This window comes from Ictidomys tridecemlineatus, chromosome 2, assembly GCF_052094955.1.
Source record: "Ictidomys tridecemlineatus isolate mIctTri1 chromosome 2, mIctTri1.hap1, whole genome shotgun sequence".
Lineage (NCBI taxonomy): Eukaryota > Metazoa > Chordata > Mammalia > Rodentia > Sciuridae > Ictidomys > Ictidomys tridecemlineatus.
Genome location: NC_135478.1, coordinates 10451478 through 10469077, shown reverse-complemented (window position 1 = coordinate 10469077; position 17600 = coordinate 10451478). Strand labels below are relative to the sequence as shown.

Here is a 17600-nt window from a genome sequence, read left to right as displayed (position 1 = left end):
CTCAGTCGGGCCTGGGCCTTGGAGTGAATTCTCTGCTCACCCCTCTCTCCTCCGCCAGCGCTAACCCTTTCTTCCCAGGTGGTCTCCGCGCGCCTCCCTCGGAGCCAGGACTTCATGGAGCCCCCCTTGTCTCTCTTCCCTCCGCGCAGCTCTCCTCCCCCCTCCCCTCCCCAACTCTCCCGGGAGTCCCGTCACTCTCCATGTCCCCACCCCCCCCCACACCCTGTGCACCAGTGTCAGTGTCTGCTGCTGAGCCCAATCCCAAGAGAGACCCTGCCGGCTGGGGGCAGGGCTGGGCACCCTGAGGGAGGGGCTGGACTCCTCCCTAGCCTAGCTGGGACTGCCTTGGCTACCAACTTCTGGGGTACTGGGTGGGTGGGGAGCACAAGATGCATCAGGAGCTCCAGGACAGTTGGCGCCCCATGCCTCCCCAACCCTGGAGTGGGGATGCTCCTGACGCCCACAGTGGTTATGGAAACACCCATCTACCTTGCAGCTTTTGCAGGAGGAAGAAGGTGTAAAACCAAGTAGTCTGTCCTGGTGTGGTTGGTGAAGGATGGGACCCCGGAGCCCAGCTCTTCCGGGGGGGCAGGGAGGAGGGACAATGGCCAGGGGCTGATCCCTGGAACCGCAAGGCCATGAGCCACTGCCATAGGGAGAATCCCCCTCCCCTTCAATCACACCAGAACCAGCTCTGGGAGGGGTCTTGCCAACCCCCTCATCCCCAGCCTGTGGGGTCTCTAGCAGCCAGGAAGGGAAGAGGGCACTGCCTCCCTGCACTAACCCTGCTCTTGATGGCCTCCAGGGTGACAGCTCCAGGGACAGGGGCAGCTGGGCAGGGCGGGGGTCCCAGCCCAGAAATCCCCTTCCCATCACCAGCCCTACCAAGCAACCATGACTGCAGCAGCAGGAGGGGACAGCCTGCCCCCCCAGCCCTGTGACCAACTTGCCTCTCTCTCCTCTCTCCCCCCTCTCGCCTCTGCTCCTCCATCTCGCCCCCACCTGCCCGACCCAGTCTTCGTGTGCCCAGGGACGCTGCAGAAGGTGCTGGAGCCCACCTCTACACACGAGTCGGAGCACCAATCAGGCGCATGGTGCAAGGACCCTCTGCAGGCTGGTGACCGCATCTATGTCATGCCCTGGATTCCCTACCGCACGGACACACTGACCGAGTACGCCTCGTGGGAGGACTATGTGGCCGCGCGCCACACCACCACCTACCGGCTGCCCAACCGAGTGGATGGCACGGGCTTCGTGGTCTACGACGGCGCCGTCTTCTACAACAAGGAGCGCACGCGCAACATCGTCAAGTACGACCTGCGGACGCGCATCAAGAGCGGGGAGACGGTCATCAACACTGCCAACTACCACGACACCTCGCCCTACCGCTGGGGCGGCAAGACGGACATCGACCTGGCTGTGGACGAGAACGGGCTGTGGGTCATCTACGCCACCGAGGGCAACAACGGGCGGATGGTGGTGAGCCAGCTCAACCCCTACACGCTGCGCTTCGAGGGCACGTGGGAGACGGGCTATGACAAGCGCTCGGCGTCCAACGCCTTCATGGTGTGCGGTGTGCTCTACGTGCTGCGCTCCGTGTATGTGGACGACGACAGTGAGGCGGCCGGCAACCGCGTGGACTACGCCTTCAACACCAACGCCAACCGCGAGGAGCCCGTCAGCCTCGCCTTCCCCAACCCCTACCAGTTCGTCTCCTCTGTTGACTACAACCCTCGGGACAACCAGCTCTACGTCTGGAACAACTATTTTGTGGTGCGCTACAGCCTGGAGTTTGGGCCACCGGACCCCAGTGCTGGTGAGGATGGCTCACTTCTGGGCCAAAAGCCTTGGTCCCAGGGTATGGGGGCCCTGAGGTCTTGGGGGTCTGGAGGTGGGCTCGAACGTGAACCATGGAGATAAAACAAAGAAAGCACTTCACAGTTGTTAACTTATGTTAGCTCATGGTAGAGAACACAGGGGTTGTTGCCCCCATTTTACAGACAAGGAAACTGAGGCACTGGGAGGTTAGGGGACTTGCTGACCTGAGGGTTCGAACCCAGGAGTCTGGGCTCCTAACCACTGAACTGCACTGCCTATGCCAGGGAGCTTGGGCACATTTTGCCTGGAGCCCTTGGGTCCCCAGTATCTGTAAAGCGGGATGGAGTGGAGCTACTGATGGTCAGCAGGGCCAAGGTCCATCTGCAGGTTCATTTCACCCCCCAGCTGTCCTGCTCCAGCCCTGAGCAGCCCTGGGGCTCCAGGGAGCCTTACCTAATCCAATTTCTTTTGCAAAAGGGCGGGGACTCAGGCCCCCAGAGGGAAAGGGGTGTCACCAGGTAACAGACCAGAGAGGGGAGGGGCGTTGGCTGTGTTCAGCCCCTGCTGCCCCTCCTCCTGTCTGACTGGAGCTTCCTCAGACCCAGAGCACACGCGTGCATGTTTGGTGCCTTTTGATGCTTGACACAGTCCCATGAACATAGGGGACCTCTGTGAGCACAGAGGCCAGGGGAGGTGGGCTCCCAGACCAGGTGAGCAAGACCTCCCACCTTATCAAGTGAGGAAGGTGCTGGGATGGCTGGGGACGATGGGCCTGGGACCTGAGTCTGGGCTGACCTTGTCTTGTACCCCTCTGCCTTCCAGGCCCAGCCACTTCCCCGCCCCTCAGCACCACCACCGCAGCTCGGCCCACGCCCCTCACCAGCACGGCCTCACCCGCGGCCACCACCCCGCTCCGCCGGGCTCCCCTCACCACACACCCGGTGGGCGCCATTAACCAGCTGGGACCAGACCTGCCTCCAGCCACAGCCCCCGCCCCCAGTACCCGGCGACCCCCGGCACCCAATCTGCACGTGTCCCCTGAGCTCTTCTGCGAACCCCGAGAGGTACGGCGGGTCCAGTGGCCGGCTACCCAGCAGGGCATGCTGGTGGAGAGGCCTTGCCCCAAGGGGACTCGAGGTAAGTGTTGGGGCTGCGGCCACCTGCTAAGGCTGGCCAGGGAGGAAGGGACTTGCAGCTTAGCACAGACGCACTTGCCTGTCTTCCCTCTGGAGTGGGGCTCTGAGGACAGGGCCCAGTCCCCCCACCCTGCGGGCACAGCAGCAGCTCAGTCAGGTGCCCTGGCGTCACCTGCAGGCCTGTGGCTCCTGGCCTCAGGCTGAGGTGGAGTGGCCAGTGGCAGGACAAGCAGATGAGCATCTGAAGTGCCCAAGGTGGCAAGGACACATGCTCTTGGGACTGAGTGGGGGAGAGGCTTCATGGAGCCGGAGTAGGCTTTGCTGGAGGTTCTAGCTCTGGTAGGCAAAGGCAGAAGAGGCGCTACGGGAGAGGGAGGCTCACGTCGCTGTCTGGCCTGCCTCACGCCTGTGTCCTTGCCCCTCACCTTCTCCTCACCTACCCATGCCCCGCTATCTCCTCCTCTCCCCATCCCCTTCCCTTTGGCTCCCCGTCCGTCCTGTCCTTCTGTCCATACAGGAATTGCCTCCTTCCAGTGTCTGCCAGCCCTGGGGCTCTGGAACCCCCGGGGCCCTGACCTCAGCAACTGCACCTCCCCCTGGGTCAACCAGGTGGCCCAGAAGGTACCAGCAACCGCTGCCCCTCAAAGGCAGGCACATTTACTCAGTTCCTGGGCCCTGGACAGTTGGATCCAGGGCCCAGCAGGGGTAGAGGGAGCCACTGGAGAGACAGAGGGGACGGCAGCCCTGGAAGGCAGGACTGAGGGCTTCCCTCCTGGACTAGAGATGGGCAGGGAGGGGCTGGCAGGGAGGAGGACCAGAGGGAGGGAGGGGAGGGGGGGCGTGTGGAGAGGAGAGGTGGGGGCGTGGACAGCTCCTGACAGACCTGGGGTCCCTCTTCCTCCCCACCTCACGCAGATTAAGAGCGGAGAAAATGCAGCCAACATAGCCAGCGAGCTGGCCCGCCACACCCGGGGCTCCATCTATGCCGGGGACGTCTCCTCCTCTGTGAAGCTGATGGAGCAGCTGCTCGACATCCTGGATGCCCAGCTGCAGGCCCTGCGGCCCATCGAGCGCGAGTCAGCGGGCAAGAACTATAACAAGGTGGGGCCCCTGGCAGGGCTGAAGGACCATGTCCCCAGGGGCTCCCGAAGTGACTGAGCTGGTACATCCAAGTGGGGCAGCAGCCCCTCAGCACCTTGTCAGAGAGGAAGGACCCCAGGGGCCCTGGGTGTCATTCCTGGGCTGCCCTGAGTGGTCCTGGGGGTTGTGGGTCCCTGAGGAATGTCTCTTACTGATGACCTGGTCCCAGGTTCGTGGTAGGAACAGAAAAGTGGGCTGCCTGGGCCCCAGTGGAAGAGGGTGGGGTCAGGGCAGCGGTGCCTGGGGCTGGCCTGACCCGCCTCCATCTCTCCTAGATGCACAAGAGAGAAAGAACCTGCAAGGACTACATCAAGGTGAGACACGTGGGAGCAGAGGCTCAAGCCAAAGGGAAAGGGCAAGGATGCGGAGAGGAGGTGACTCAGTGCTGTCCTCGCCCATGCAGGCTGTGGTGGAGACAGTGGACAACTTGCTCCGGCCAGAGGCACTCGAGTCCTGGAAGGATATGAACGCCACGGAGCAGGTCCACACGGCCACCATGCTCCTGGACGTCCTGGAGGAGGGCGCCTTCCTGCTCGCGGACAACGTCAGGGAGCCTGCCCGCTTCCTGGCTGCCAAGCAGAATGTGGGTGAGTGTTGCTGTCACCCCAAAGGTGACATCATCTGACCATCATCCAGGGCCCCACATCCCAGGCACTTCTTCCTTCCTGGTCCCTGTCCCGTGGCCGGGCCTGGGAACTGGAACAGGACTCCCAGTCTGACCCCCGTCCCCACCACACCTGTGAGTCTTGCACCCTGGGGCCTGCCCAGCCCAGAGCCATGGGAAGAGGCTGGTCTCCCTGGCCCTCGACCTTGGGTCTCATGCGACAGCCTGAGCCTGTCTGAGTACAGAGCTTAACAGTGTGCTCCCTGCCACCCCCATCCCCTCAGTCCTGGAGGTCACTGTCCTGAACACAGAAGGCCAAGTACAGGAGCTGGTGTTCCCCCAGGAGTACCCCAGCGAGAACTCCATCCAGCTGTCAGCCAACACCATCAAGCAGAACAGCCGCAATGGTCAGTGTCCCTGACGGGGGTTCAGGTGGGGGTCCTCCAGCCCTGCGTTAGCTCTGTCAGTCTATGAAGGGCGAAGGTCTGGAACCTCCGTTAGGCCTTACGTGCTCAAACTGGCGTAGAACCTCAGGGAATCTGTGGGCCTTAAAGCCCTGTGGAGCCCTGGGTCTGCAGGGCTGCCTCCTGGGCAGCAGCCCACCTGGCCCTCAGAACTCAGAGAGGACTGTGCCTTTGGGGACTAAGACTCAGAGAGGATAGGGGCTCGCCCCAGGTCACACGGGGAGTAGGAGTGGGCCAGAGAACTGGCCCTGTGTGTCCTGGCCACCATGCTGCTGCCAGACTGCCTAGAGCCGATCAGTGGTCTCGTGGAGAGGGCTCCCTGAACCCGCCTGCCTGTGCCGTGGCCTGCCTCAGCGCTCCCGTGGCCAGCATGGCCGAGGGCTGTGGAGCCAGTTGGGGTGCCAGCCGAGGCCTGCCATCCCATCCCACTGTGCCTGTGCTCCCCAGGGGTGGTCAAAGTTGTCTTCATCCTCTACAACAACCTGGGCCTCTTCCTGTCCACGGAGAATGCCACGGTGAAGCTGGCGGGCGAAGCCGGCACAGGTGGCCCTGGGGGCGCCTCCCTGGTGGTGAACTCCCAGGTCATCGCGGCCTCCATCAACAAGGAATCCAGCCGCGTCTTCCTCATGGACCCTGTCATCTTCACCGTTGCCCACCTGGAGGTGAGCGAGGCACGCCCTCCCTCCCTGGACTGCACGTCCTTCCTACCGTGCTCACCGCCCCCCCCCCCGAACAAGCTGTAGCCCCCCCTTGAACCGCCCTCAGACCCCTACCTTAGCAGCTTGGACCATTTCTCCTCCAAGGTCTGACCATCATCCAGGGCCCCATGTCCCAGGCACTTCTTCCTTCCTGGTCCCTGTCCAGTGGCCGGGTGTGGGGGCTGGAACAGGACTCCTGGTCTGACCCCCACCACACCACAGGCCAAGAACCACTTCAACGCTAACTGCTCCTTCTGGAACTACTCGGAGCGGTCCATGCTGGGCTACTGGTCGACCCAGGGCTGCCGCCTGGTGGAGTCCAACAAGACCCACACCACGTGTGCCTGCAGCCACCTCACCAACTTCGCTGTGCTCATGGCTCACCGAGAGATCGTAAGCTGGCCGGCGCTCTGCCTGGGGCTGGCCCGGCTTTGCATGGCATCCTAGAGCGCGCAGCATGGGTGGTGCTGGGAAGGCCGGCCTCGTAGGTGTGGGGGGCCGCCAGTCCTGCCTGGGGCATGAGGCCAAGCATCTGGTTCTCTCTGGTCATGGTCCCACCTTCTCCCAAGACACTCTGGAGAAGCAAGTTGGTGTCATCTTTGTCATCTCTCCACAAGTCTTCCAGAGCATGAAGTGAGCGCGCCGCCTGCAGAGGGGTGGGGCTCGCAAGGTGGCTGGGTGGATGGCACTGCAAGTCCCTTTGACCCACAACCTTGCCGGGACCTTGCCCACAGCTGGCACCTGGCTGAGCCCTGAGCATGCCCCGTGGTGTGTGCAAAGCCAGAAGCCCTGAGCAGGCCCCCTGCTCCTGTCCCCCAGTACCAGGGCCGCATCAACGAGCTGCTGCTGTCGGTCATCACTTGGGTGGGCATCGTGATCTCCCTGGTCTGCCTGGCCATCTGCATATCCACCTTCTGCTTCCTGCGGGGCCTGCAGACAGACCGCAACACCATCCACAAGAACCTGTGCATCAACCTGTTCCTGGCCGAGCTGCTCTTCCTGGTTGGGATAGACAAGACTCAGTATGAGGTGGGCTGGGCCCGGGCCGGGGCGCGGGGGGGCACCGCTGGCACGCCCTCATCTGTGGTACTCCCCGCAGATCGCCTGCCCCATCTTCGCCGGCCTGCTGCACTACTTCTTCCTGGCCGCCTTCTCCTGGCTGTGCCTGGAGGGCGTGCACCTCTACCTGCTGCTGGTGGAGGTGTTTGAGAGCGAGTATTCCCGCACCAAGTACTACTACCTGGGGGGCTACTGCTTCCCAGCCCTGGTGGTGGGCATCGCCGCGGCCATTGACTACCGCAGCTATGGCACCGAGAAGGCGTGAGTGTCCCACTGTCATTCCCTGGGTTTCCCCCGCCTGGCTCTCTGCTCAGCAGCACCTCTGGGCTAGGTCTCTTGGGCCAGTGGCCTCTGTCCTGGTGCTAGAGGCTGCAGCCAGCAGAGTCTGGCCTCCCAGGGTCGGGGGAAGTGCCTCTTGAATTCTCTCCACTCTGGTCTCATTTCCTTCACAGCTGCTGGCTGCGAGTGGACAATTATTTCATCTGGAGCTTCATTGGACCCGTCTCCTTTGTCATCGTGGTAAGTTGGACGGTAGCACTCCCAGCACTGGGGCTCCTTCCTTCGTCCAGGCTAGCCTTGACCCCCGCCCTGAGAGGTGCTAGTTGAAAGCCATGTCAGAATTGAGCAGCCAGGGGCTGGGGACATAGCTCCACGGGTAGAGCTTGCCTTATCCTGCACAAGGCCCTGGGTTCAATCCTCAGCGCCATTAAAAAAAAAAAAAGAGCAGCCAGCCAAGAGCACAAGGCAGACTGGCAATTGTGACCTAAGCCCTGGTGCGTGGCATGCTGTGTCCTGTCCTCTCAGCGCCTAGGCAGTCAGCTAACTGCAGTACAGCAAGCACTTTGGGGTTCTCCAGCAGGAGGCCCTGAAGAAGAGGGGTTGAAGCTAAGGCTTGAAGGCCTCAGCTCAGTAGGGGGAACCCTCACCAGCCCCTTCCCCTTGCACTGCCCCCAGGTGAACCTGGTGTTCCTCATGGTGACCCTGCACAAGATGATTCGAAGCTCATCTGTGCTCAAGCCTGACTCCAGTCGCCTGGACAACATTAAGTGAGTCTCTTCTCACACCCCTGCCCTGGGGCCCCCACCATGGGCCTAATCTCTCCCAGGGTTTCCTGAAATGTGATTTTAAATATCAAGACGGATGGGTTCACTTTGTGCCTGCTTAATGAGAAAGCACAGTGATACCCTTCCAGCCCTTGCCATCGGGGCCGTAACTGCCAAGGGTGAGGCCAGGTTCAGAACTTGAGTCCAGTTGAAGGCAATTGAAAGAAAAATAGAGAGAGGGTATAGCTCAGTGGTAAAGTGCTTGCCTGGCATGCCCAAGGTCCTGGGTTCCATCCCCAGTACTGGGGGGAAAAAGAAAAGAAAAATGGGCTATAAAATGTAGTTTAAGTGGTTTGGAAAAATTACCAAAATGATTCAACCATCCAGGGAGTGACCGAGGTCTGCACACTCTGACTTGGATCAGTGCTTCCCCACCAGGCCCAGCTGGGTTAGGAGCTGGAGGCCTATTCAGCTCCAAGCTGGATCTTTGCAAATAGTGCCCAGCCCACCCCAAAGCCCCTCACACCACATGGGGGCATCAGGGCTCTGGGGGAGGCCTGGGCTACAGCTGTCTCTCCTGGAGGGTACTTTGACCTGTCTGTACCCCCGCATCCCCAGATCCTGGGCCCTGGGGGCCATTGCGCTGCTCTTCCTGTTGGGTCTTACCTGGGCTTTTGGCCTCCTCTTCATCAACAAGGAGTCAGTGGTCATGGCCTATCTCTTTACTACCTTCAACGCCTTCCAGGGGGTCTTCATCTTCGTCTTTCACTGCGCCTTACAGAAAAAGGTGAGATCCGGGCCCTGGGGTGGAGATCCTCAGACTTCCAGTCACAGGTGAGGCAGGCAAGGGAACTCAGGTACCTCTTTGAGCCTCCAGTGTGTATCACAGGTACAACAGCTTAGGAGCGAGAAGGCAGGACAGACAGCTGGCGGGCTCGCTCCCACTAGTGTGGGGCCTGCGGTGGGAGACGACTGGGCACCTTCCACATGGAACGTTCCCTCTTCAGTAGTTCTAGAAAGAGCTGTGAATTCTGTGGTGATAGAAAGGTCTGTTTTTAAATAAATGTGTTAAAATCTGGATCTTAAAAAACATATATGGAGGAGAGAAGAGCAGCGAGGGAGTTTGGAGATGGGCTTGCAGGCGGCACACTCAGGCCAAAGTCAAGGCGCTGAGCCGAGGCGCTTAGGCTGCATCCTGAAGGCAGTGAGGGGACATGGTTAGGTGGTTGTTGGGCTGCAGTGGGGGACAGCAAGGTCGTTGGGAGAGTGGAAGCAAGACCCTAGAATCCCTGTGCAAGGGAGGTTGACCCTCTCTCTGCTCCGCTCAAAGCCATCCTGTGGGCTGGGGGCGAGGCTCAGTGCTAGAGCCCTGGCCCAGCATGCACGAGGCCCTGGGTTCCACCCCACTCACTAAAACACACACACGCACAGAAGCCTGTAGGATGGCTTGCCCAGACAATCATCCTGGAGTCCTTGCATGGCAAGGTCCTCACAGGGACCCCAGGCCCATACGTTGGACCACCCCTGTTGGCTCCCTTCCCCTCTGCCCTCACTCACTTCTACTCTCCTGGTCACCTAGATAGGACCCTCCTCCGGACGTGGCCCTCTTCCTCCCTTGGCCCGATGTCCTTCCCCAGGTATCTGAGGGTCTGCTACTTATTTCTTGGCCAAGACATCTGATTCATAATGAGGCCTCTGCGGTCTATTTCCACGCACGGTAATACACACGCGCCAGCACTGCCCAACCCCCTTCCCAGCTGCAGTTCTCTCCTTGGCACCTATTGCTGTCCGAAACGCAGCATGGCATTCAGGTGCCCCTCTGTATCCCCAGGTTCTGCATCTGCAGATGTGACCAGCTGCCCATGAAAAAACTCTAGAAAAAGAAACTGCTCAACATGTACAAACTTTTTGTTGTTATGCCCTAAACAATACACTAAAACGGCTATTTATGTAGCACTCAAATTGTATCCCAATGTTATAAGTAATCTAGGGATGACTTAAATGTATGTGAGAGGGCTTGGGGATGTAGTTCAGTGGTAGAGGGCTCGCCTAACCAGCCTGAGGCCCTTGGTTCAATGTATGTACATATATGTATGCATGTGTGTGTGTGTGTGTGTGTGTGTGTGTGTGTATGGGAGGATGTGCGTAGGTTATGCAAATACTATGCCATTTTATATAAGGGATTTAAGTATCTGCTGATTTTGGTATCTAAGGCAGGTCCTGGAACCAATCCTCCAAAGACACCAAGGAACAACTGGTGTTTATATTTTTATCCACATTCTGTCTCTGTCTGCTAAGATATAAGCACTGAGAGGTAGGGATTTGTTCCCACTGTGTGCTTTACTTTTCCAGGGGCCAAAACTCTGCCTGGCACATAGCAGATGCTCATTAAAGAGCTGCTGAGTTTGTGAATGAATGAATGAGAAATGGTTAGTGGAGGCGGAGAAAAGAAAGATAGGCCCAAGTGAGAAGAAAGTGAGAGAAAGTGCGAACGGTTGGCTTTTGGGGGACAGATGACAGCAAGTTTTCTGTGGCCTGCCAGGCACTGAAACAGGGAACATACCCTCTGGGAGCTCAGTCTCTGGACTCCCAGGGCAGCCTGTTCTCCAGCCACCCTGTGGTGTCTGGATGACAAAGGAGGTTGGCATCTCCTGACGGCTGACTGTCCCCTCGTCCCCCAGGTGCACAAGGAGTACAGCAAGTGCCTGCGTCACTCCTACTGCTGCATCCGTTCCCCACCAGGGGGTACTCACGGCTCCCTTAAGACCTCAGCCATGCGAAGCAACACCCGCTACTACACAGGGACCCAGGTACTGGGGCAGGGCAGGGCAGGTCACCAAGCAGGACTCCCTGAGACTGAGTATTGGAACTTAGAACCCAAAGGGCAGAGGAGTGCTTGACCTGGGTCTTCGATGGCGTTCGTCTGGAAAGCAGTCTCAGAGTGATGCTGGAGGGTGGGTGGCCCTAGGACCCCCTCATGTCTGGGCTATGTTTCCAGAGCCGAATTCGGAGGATGTGGAATGACACCGTGAGAAAACAGACGGAGTCCTCCTTCATGGCAGGCGACATCAATAGCACCCCCACCCTCAACCGAGGTGAGAAAGCAGCCTTCTGTCCTGGCTCCTGTCCCTTAAAGGCTCTTGGCCCCAATGTCTTGGGGCTGCCTCGTGACCTCTGAACCCTTGGGCAGGTACCATGGGGAACCACCTACTGACCAACCCTGTGCTGCAGCCACGTGGGGGCACCAGCCCCTACAACACCCTCATCGCCGAGTCAGTGGGCTTCAATCCCTCGTCGCCCCCTGTCTTCAACTCCCCAGGTGAGGGTGCTCTGAGGCCGAGCGCTGGGGGAGGCAACAGCCCAGCGGGGAGGCCGCCTGGGGTTTGGTCCAGGGGGGTCCAGTTCAGGCCCCTGGACTTGGGCTTAGACTCTGCATTCTAACTCATTCTCACCTCCTCCTTCTCTCCTGGTTGGCACCTCCAGGGAGCTACCGGGAACCTAGTAAGTATGACTCTTTATGGTAACTTTTCCAAAGCGGGCAGAGGAACAATTAGTGGCCTTCTCAGATGGTCTCCCTTAGGGACGAGGAGAACTCACAATGCACCCCTGCCCAGCACAGTCTGTGGCGTGGCCGCCGAGTGGACGTGGTCATGGTTTGGGCCTTCCGGTGGGGAATAAAGGTGATCAGGTTCTGAGCACAGTTAACCAGGCCTCCTCATACTGCAGAGATTCTGAACCTCCAGTTGGGAGGGGCCCCCCAACTTACTGCCGGGCTGTTGTCCCTGTGGCAGGTGACGAAGAGAGGCAGTGTGAAACCAAAGTCCCCAGGGGACAGGGGCGAGCCAGGGAAGACCCAGTCCAACCAAGCTTCCCCTTCTCCAGTGACTGCACCCTTCTCCCTGCCGAGGCAACCAGGCCCCTCATCCTCCTGACCTGCCCCTTCTGCCCTGCAGAGCACCCCCTGGGAGGCCGGGAAGCCTGCGGCATGGACACCCTGCCCCTTAATGGCAATTTCAACAACAGTTACTCCTTGCGAAGTGGGGATTTCCCTCCAGGGGACGGGGGCCCAGAGCCACCCCGAGGCCGGAACCTGGCCGATGCTGCCGCTTTTGAGAAGATGATCATCTCGGAGCTGGTGCACAACAACCTGCGAGGCAGCAGCAGCGGGGCCAAGGGCCCTCCGCCCCCCGAGCCCCCTGTGCCACCTGTACCAGGGGGTGGTGGCGAGGAGGAGGCCGGTGGGCCCGGGGGTGCTGACCGGGCGGAGATCGAACTTCTCTATAAGGCCCTCGAGGAGCCACTGCTGCTGCCCCGGGCCCAGTCGGTGCTGTACCAGAGTGACCTGGATGAGTCAGAGAGCTGCACAGCGGAGGATGGCGCCACCAGCCGGCCCCTCTCCTCCCCTCCGGGCCGGGACTCCCTCTATGCCAGCGGGGCCAACCTGCGGGACTCGCCCTCCTACCCGGACAGCAGCCCCGAGGGGCCCAGTGAGGCCCTGCCCCCACCCCCACCCGCACCTCCTGGCCCCCCTGAAATCTACTACACCTCGCGCCCACCGGCCCTGGTGGCCCGGAACCCCCTGCAGGGCTACTACCAGGTGCGGAGGCCTAGCCACGAGGGCTACCTGGCAGCCCCAGGCCTCGAGGGGCCAGGGCCTGATGGGGATGGGCAGATGCAGCTGGTCACTAGTCTCTGAGGGGACCTCATGGACCAGGGGCTGGTGGCCCAGGCCAGGGAAGGAACCTGGGCGGGGCTCTGGTGGGAGAGGGAGATTGATGGAGGCAGTGGCTGGTGGGCCACTCTCTCCACACACCCCTCGGCCATGGGCCCCACAGTCCCCTCAGTGGGCTCTGATGTGGAGGCCCAAGGTGCCAGGGTTACAGACAGGGTTTCCCACCAGCCACGCGCACCAGCTCTATTTGGGGGAAGTGCAGTGAGGAGGAGCCCAGAGTCCCCCAGGGAGTGAGGAGGGAGATTAGCAGGGTGCAGCCCACTTCTGACTCCTCCCTTCCCCCTACCCCTCCTGTCCCTGGAGGGAGTGAGGTTGGTTTCCTTGGGTGGAGGGCAGCTTCTGAGGTTGCCAGAAGCCCCACTGGGTCCAGCCCGCCAGCTGCTCTTCTGGCTGCACCAGAAGGGAGCAGAGGGGCAGAAGGACAGACAGGCTCCTCCTGCACGGTGGTTCCCTGCTCCCTGGATGTGGGCCTCTGGCCCAGGGGAGAACCCCAGCCGAGGAGACGGGCAGTGGCCGCTGGTGGTTTAAAGGTTGAACTTTCTCCGAAGCTCCTTTCCCCTTGCTGTTTGTCCCCACCTCCCAGCAAGCCTGCCCCCTCAGCCCTCCAAGAGTGCACCCAATGACCCCCTCCCTTGGGGTGACTCCTGATGAAGCACAACTCCCCGCAGGGCCCCTAGCCCACAGGGGTGGCCATATTTGGGCAGTTCCCAGTCCTGTGGGCTCAGCTATCTGGGGAGCAGATTTTGGGTCTGGATCTCCCTGGGGAGTGGGTCCTGGGCTTGGATCTTTCCCTAGGGGGCCCTCTTACCCGTTCCTCTCCTCCTCCTCCTCCTCCCCCATTGCTGTAAATATTTCAACGAAATGGAAAAGAAAAAAAAGACAAAAAAAAAAACCACAAAAAACAAAAACAGAAAGAAAGAAAATCTCATCACTTGAAGCCACCGGGCACCTGCGGCCCAGGCCAGCCCGGACTTTCTCCGGAGCAGAGCAGCACCGCGGCCCGGCAGCCAGGACTTCTCCGTGTATGTGCATCCCAGCCGGGTGGGCGGGCCGCCAGAGCAGCTTTTTACAATCCAGAGACAGAATTCTAACAAAATCGAGAAGCAACAGCGAAACAAAGAACCCGTTTCCTTCCCGGCACCGTCCTGTCACCTCCTTTCCTGCTCTGTCTGCCCCTGGCATCAGTCAGCCCTCCTGGGGCGTGTACCTCACTGCCTGCCCCAGGCCAGAGGCCTGTCTCCCCTCCCCTCCCCACTGGCCCGGGGGAGACACCCTCACACCCAAAGATGCTTTTGCCAAGATGGCTGCGCTACCCCTTTGAGTTCCTGCTTCGTGTATATTGCTTCTGGGACTCAGGCAGGCAGGGAAGAGGAGGCTGACTCACCATCTGGAGAGGTGGATGCGGGAAGAGCCCGGGGAGTAGAGGACAGGGTTTGATGGCGGAGGTGTGGCTGAGGAGGGAGGGTTGGTGTGAGGTGGTTTTCTCTCCGGGGGAGGAGGGGACAGGTGAGCCATCACGTTCCCTTCCCCCTGCAGGGGAGGCAAACCAGGGACCAAGCCTGGGGTCAGGACGCTCCTGTCCTGAGACCTCCACTGCACACTCCTAGCACCCGGATGCTCCGGGCTTGGGATGCGTCCTGAGTACCTGCCCCGTCCTCTCCAGCCCGTCAGCCTGGCCTCCCCAGACCCCTGCCCCAACTCTTTGGGGGTAGCGCAGCCCCATTGCCACACTAGCGCAGCCCCTCATTGCCATTTCCCCAGAGGTGGCCCCCACCTCTGCTCTGACCTCTCTTGCCCCTCCCTCTTTTCTCACAAGTGCCATGAGTTTTCAAACATCTTTGGGTCTCAGCCTGCTGCTGCCATGAACTTCTTTGGGTTAAGGGGGAGGGGCTCTAGGAAGGAACTGGAGGGAAGGGGACAGGTACGTGGCTGGAGGGACCCTTTTTGCTGCTAGAAAGCCCCCTTCCCTCTCCTGGGGAGCTGGGGCTGGCTTGTCCCCATCAATTAGGGGAGAAGGGGTCAGACCAAAGATGGTGGTTTGTCCCATGTAGGGGAAGAGATGAGGGGAGAAGGTGGGGTCGAGTTCCATCTCTGGCTTTTTCCAGTAAAAGTCTTAACCCATTTCACCAGAAGAGCAAGGGTGAGGGCTAGATGGGGATGGGGATGGGGACGGAGAGGGAAGATGGGGACAGCACTGTCAGGCAATTCCAGTAGGTGGGTGGAGGCTCCCTGGCCCTTGCTTGACTTCACTGGGCCTGGGGCTCACTCTGGAGGGCCGCTAGCGCCCATGAAGGGCCGGCCTAGGGGAGACGGAGTTGGCCCAGACCAGGCCTGAGACTGCCTCCATCCAACGCCAGTGAGAGGGCTGGGAGGCCGAGAGCACCCAGAGGGGCTGGGAAAGCATAGGAGTCCTGCTCCTCTCCCCTGGCCAGCCCTCCCCATCTCTCCAGACGACAATCACAGGGAGAGAGGGTGAGCTGGGCCCTTGGTTCCCCATCCCAGCTGGAATCAGTCACCAAGGCCTCAGAGCTGTGTGGCAGGGCCCCCTGGTGGGGCTGGACACCACTGCAGTCCAGCGCAAAGCCACCCAGACAGCCTAGGTGTCCCCCCACCCCAACCAGACCTGGTGCCTTGATGCCCCCACGGTATAGAGAAGGGTCTTGGTCTCCTCTCCTCCCTTCCTTGAGCTCCTGAATTCATTTGCTCCTAAATCTTATCAATTCTCTCTGGATTTTCCTTTTGGGTTTCCGGCCCTCCCTCTCTCGTCTCTGCCTCTCTCCCGTGTCTCTCTCGCTGTCTCTGTGTTCCTCTTTCTACTCTCATCCTCAACTTCTCTCTGTTCATTCGGGCCTCCTACCCCTCCCACACCCCCAGTCCTTCCCTCTTTGGTCTCCTTTTCGATATGCCAAACCAATTTTGGGTCGAGTGCATTTAACGAGAACAAAACAAAAGGCTCATAACAAGAACGTTTCAGAAAAAAACAAAAAGTTTAAAAAAAATTGTTGAGTCAAAAAGTCAAACAATAAAGAAATTAAGATTTCTTGGAATGACAAGAGTGGTGTGATTCATTGACGGGGGTGAGGAATGGAGCGAGGGGACAGGTGTGCACAGGGGCATCCTCCAGAGCTCCGAGCCCCAGAGCCTGCACTTCAGCACTCCGCACCCAAGGCAGGGGCCTGGCCCTTCAGTGTCCCCAGTTCCCGGGTCCAGCTGAGCATCTCCTGTGGTTTCCCCTGGAATCCTCACAAGTGCTCAGAGGAGTGCGTGGCTGTGAGAGCCCCTTGTACAGGCCTTTCTTGGCCTGGATGTGTGTGTCCCGATTCCAAGTGCCCGTCCTGGACTCCCACATGCTGCTGGGTCAGTGAATTTTCACACCTGACTACATGGTGGCACTGCACACCTGCCGGTGCTCAAAAAGAAATGGCTGCTCCAGCAGTGAGTGGGTGTCTCTGCCCCTCAGCCTGACACACCTGAGTCCAGTTCGCCTCACTCCCCTGACTCTTCCCAGCCCAGCCCTCGGCTACTCCTTACCGGCCTCCAGGGCTGGCTCCTTCCCCACTCCTGGCCCCCTAACCCTGGCTAGCCCGGGGCCCAAGCCTTTGGACCTTTCTCCGCTAATACTCGCTCCCTGGAAGAACTCACCCCACCTCCTGCTTTTACATGTTACCTATGTCCTGTTAATCCCCCAGTAACCTCCAGCCTGAACTTACACCTCCAGGTTTGGACACCCCCCGCCTGCTCCCCACCTACCCCCAGTGTCTGCAGGTCTCAACCCACGCCACATCTAGCTTCCCCCAACCCAGCCCCCTGCAGCTCCTACCAAGCCTTCCCCACCTCAGCGGTGAGTTCAGCCACCCTCCACTCAAGCTAAGACCTGGGCGCGTCCCTGAATTCACCGTTTCATATCCCACGTCCAATGACAGGAAGTACACTGCGGCCTGATTTCTAAACAGCTAGAATTAATCAGTTCCCACCACTTTGGTCCAAACCTCCGCTGACCACAAGGAACACTCTGACAGTCCCCTGGCAGCTAGCTCCCTCACCCTCTTCCAGGCTCTTCTCAACACTCAAGCCAGAGTGATCCTGGTCCTCTCCTGGGGGTTCTCAGAGGAAGGGCCAGGGACAGCACGATTGCCACGAGGCTCTTCACATCCAACCTCATTCCCGTGACTCTGACAGCTTCCTTCCCTCCAACCTCACCCGGCTCCTCACGGTCCTCAAACATGCAGGCACCTCCTGCTGGCCTCAGGGACTCTGCACTAGCTGATCTCTCTGCTGGCTCACACCCACGCCTCTGCCCCAGTATCCACTTCGCAGGACTTGTGAAGATCACAGCTTCCCAGCAGACCTTCCCATTCCACCCCACTTAAATTGCAACTGTCCACTCCAGAACTTTCTAACGCCTGCCTTGTTTTGTCTCCAATACTCCATAGAACAAACTAGTTTTTACTTATTTATTGTTTGCCTCCCCCATAGAATTAAGATTCCATGAGGGTAGGGGTTTGGGTCTGTTTTTTTTTCAGTATGTTCCCAGTGCTTAAGAGTCTGGTACATAGTAGATATTCAATAAATACCTGTTAGAGGAATAAGGGCTGAACTGAGTACAAGACCCAGGATGAGCATGGCATAAGAGTGATGGGAGGTGTGACTCTGCCTCCCCTCCACAGGTCTCATGTCTGATGAAGCTCAGGAAAATCAGAGAATGTCCCCAATTCACTCCTGCCCTATGGGGTTTAAGAGATTAATTCAGCAAGGCCCCAAAACCTCAGTTCAATATTTCAGCTAATACTCAACCAAAAGGAGGGAAATCTATTCCTATGCTGGAGGACAAACTGTTTCTACTAAACTGAGAGATGCTCTATGGACAAGTTCAGAAATTTTCTAGTTTTTAGTGGCAGGGGGTGTT

At 59.4% G+C, this 17600-nt stretch overlaps 1 protein-coding gene across 9 annotated transcripts in view; it reads left to right on the top strand.

Moving 5' to 3' along the window:
- Window positions 1–15741, top strand: part of Adgrl1 (adhesion G protein-coupled receptor L1) — a 44922-nt gene extending 29181 nt beyond the window's left edge. For 7 of the 9 annotated variants that reach the window (XM_078037297.1, XM_078037293.1, XM_040290364.2 and 4 more), the window contains 19 exons: window positions 1016–1816; window positions 2641–2955; window positions 3472–3575; window positions 3870–4055; window positions 4370–4408; window positions 4498–4681; window positions 4983–5105; window positions 5610–5824; window positions 6083–6253; window positions 6680–6889; window positions 6960–7180; window positions 7372–7438; window positions 7874–7965; window positions 8581–8749; window positions 10644–10772; window positions 10961–11057; window positions 11153–11281; window positions 11446–11463; window positions 11916–15741. In XM_078037297.1, the coding sequence (XP_077893423.1) occupies window positions 1016–1816; window positions 2641–2955; window positions 3472–3575; window positions 3870–4055; window positions 4370–4408; window positions 4498–4681; window positions 4983–5105; window positions 5610–5824; window positions 6083–6253; window positions 6680–6889; window positions 6960–7180; window positions 7372–7438; window positions 7874–7965; window positions 8581–8749; window positions 10644–10772; window positions 10961–11057; window positions 11153–11281; window positions 11446–11463; window positions 11916–12658 (4013 nt within the window). In that variant the 3' untranslated portion in view covers window positions 12659–15741. The remainder of the gene's footprint in view (window positions 1–1015; window positions 1817–2640; window positions 2956–3471; window positions 3576–3869; window positions 4056–4369; window positions 4409–4497; window positions 4682–4982; window positions 5106–5609; window positions 5825–6082; window positions 6254–6679; window positions 6890–6959; window positions 7181–7371; window positions 7439–7873; window positions 7966–8580; window positions 8750–10643; window positions 10773–10960; window positions 11058–11152; window positions 11282–11445; window positions 11464–11915) is intronic. The other 2 variants (XM_078037302.1, XM_078037301.1) reach the window with 1 other exon arrangement.
- The last annotated feature ends 1859 nt before the right edge of the window (window positions 15742–17600 follow it).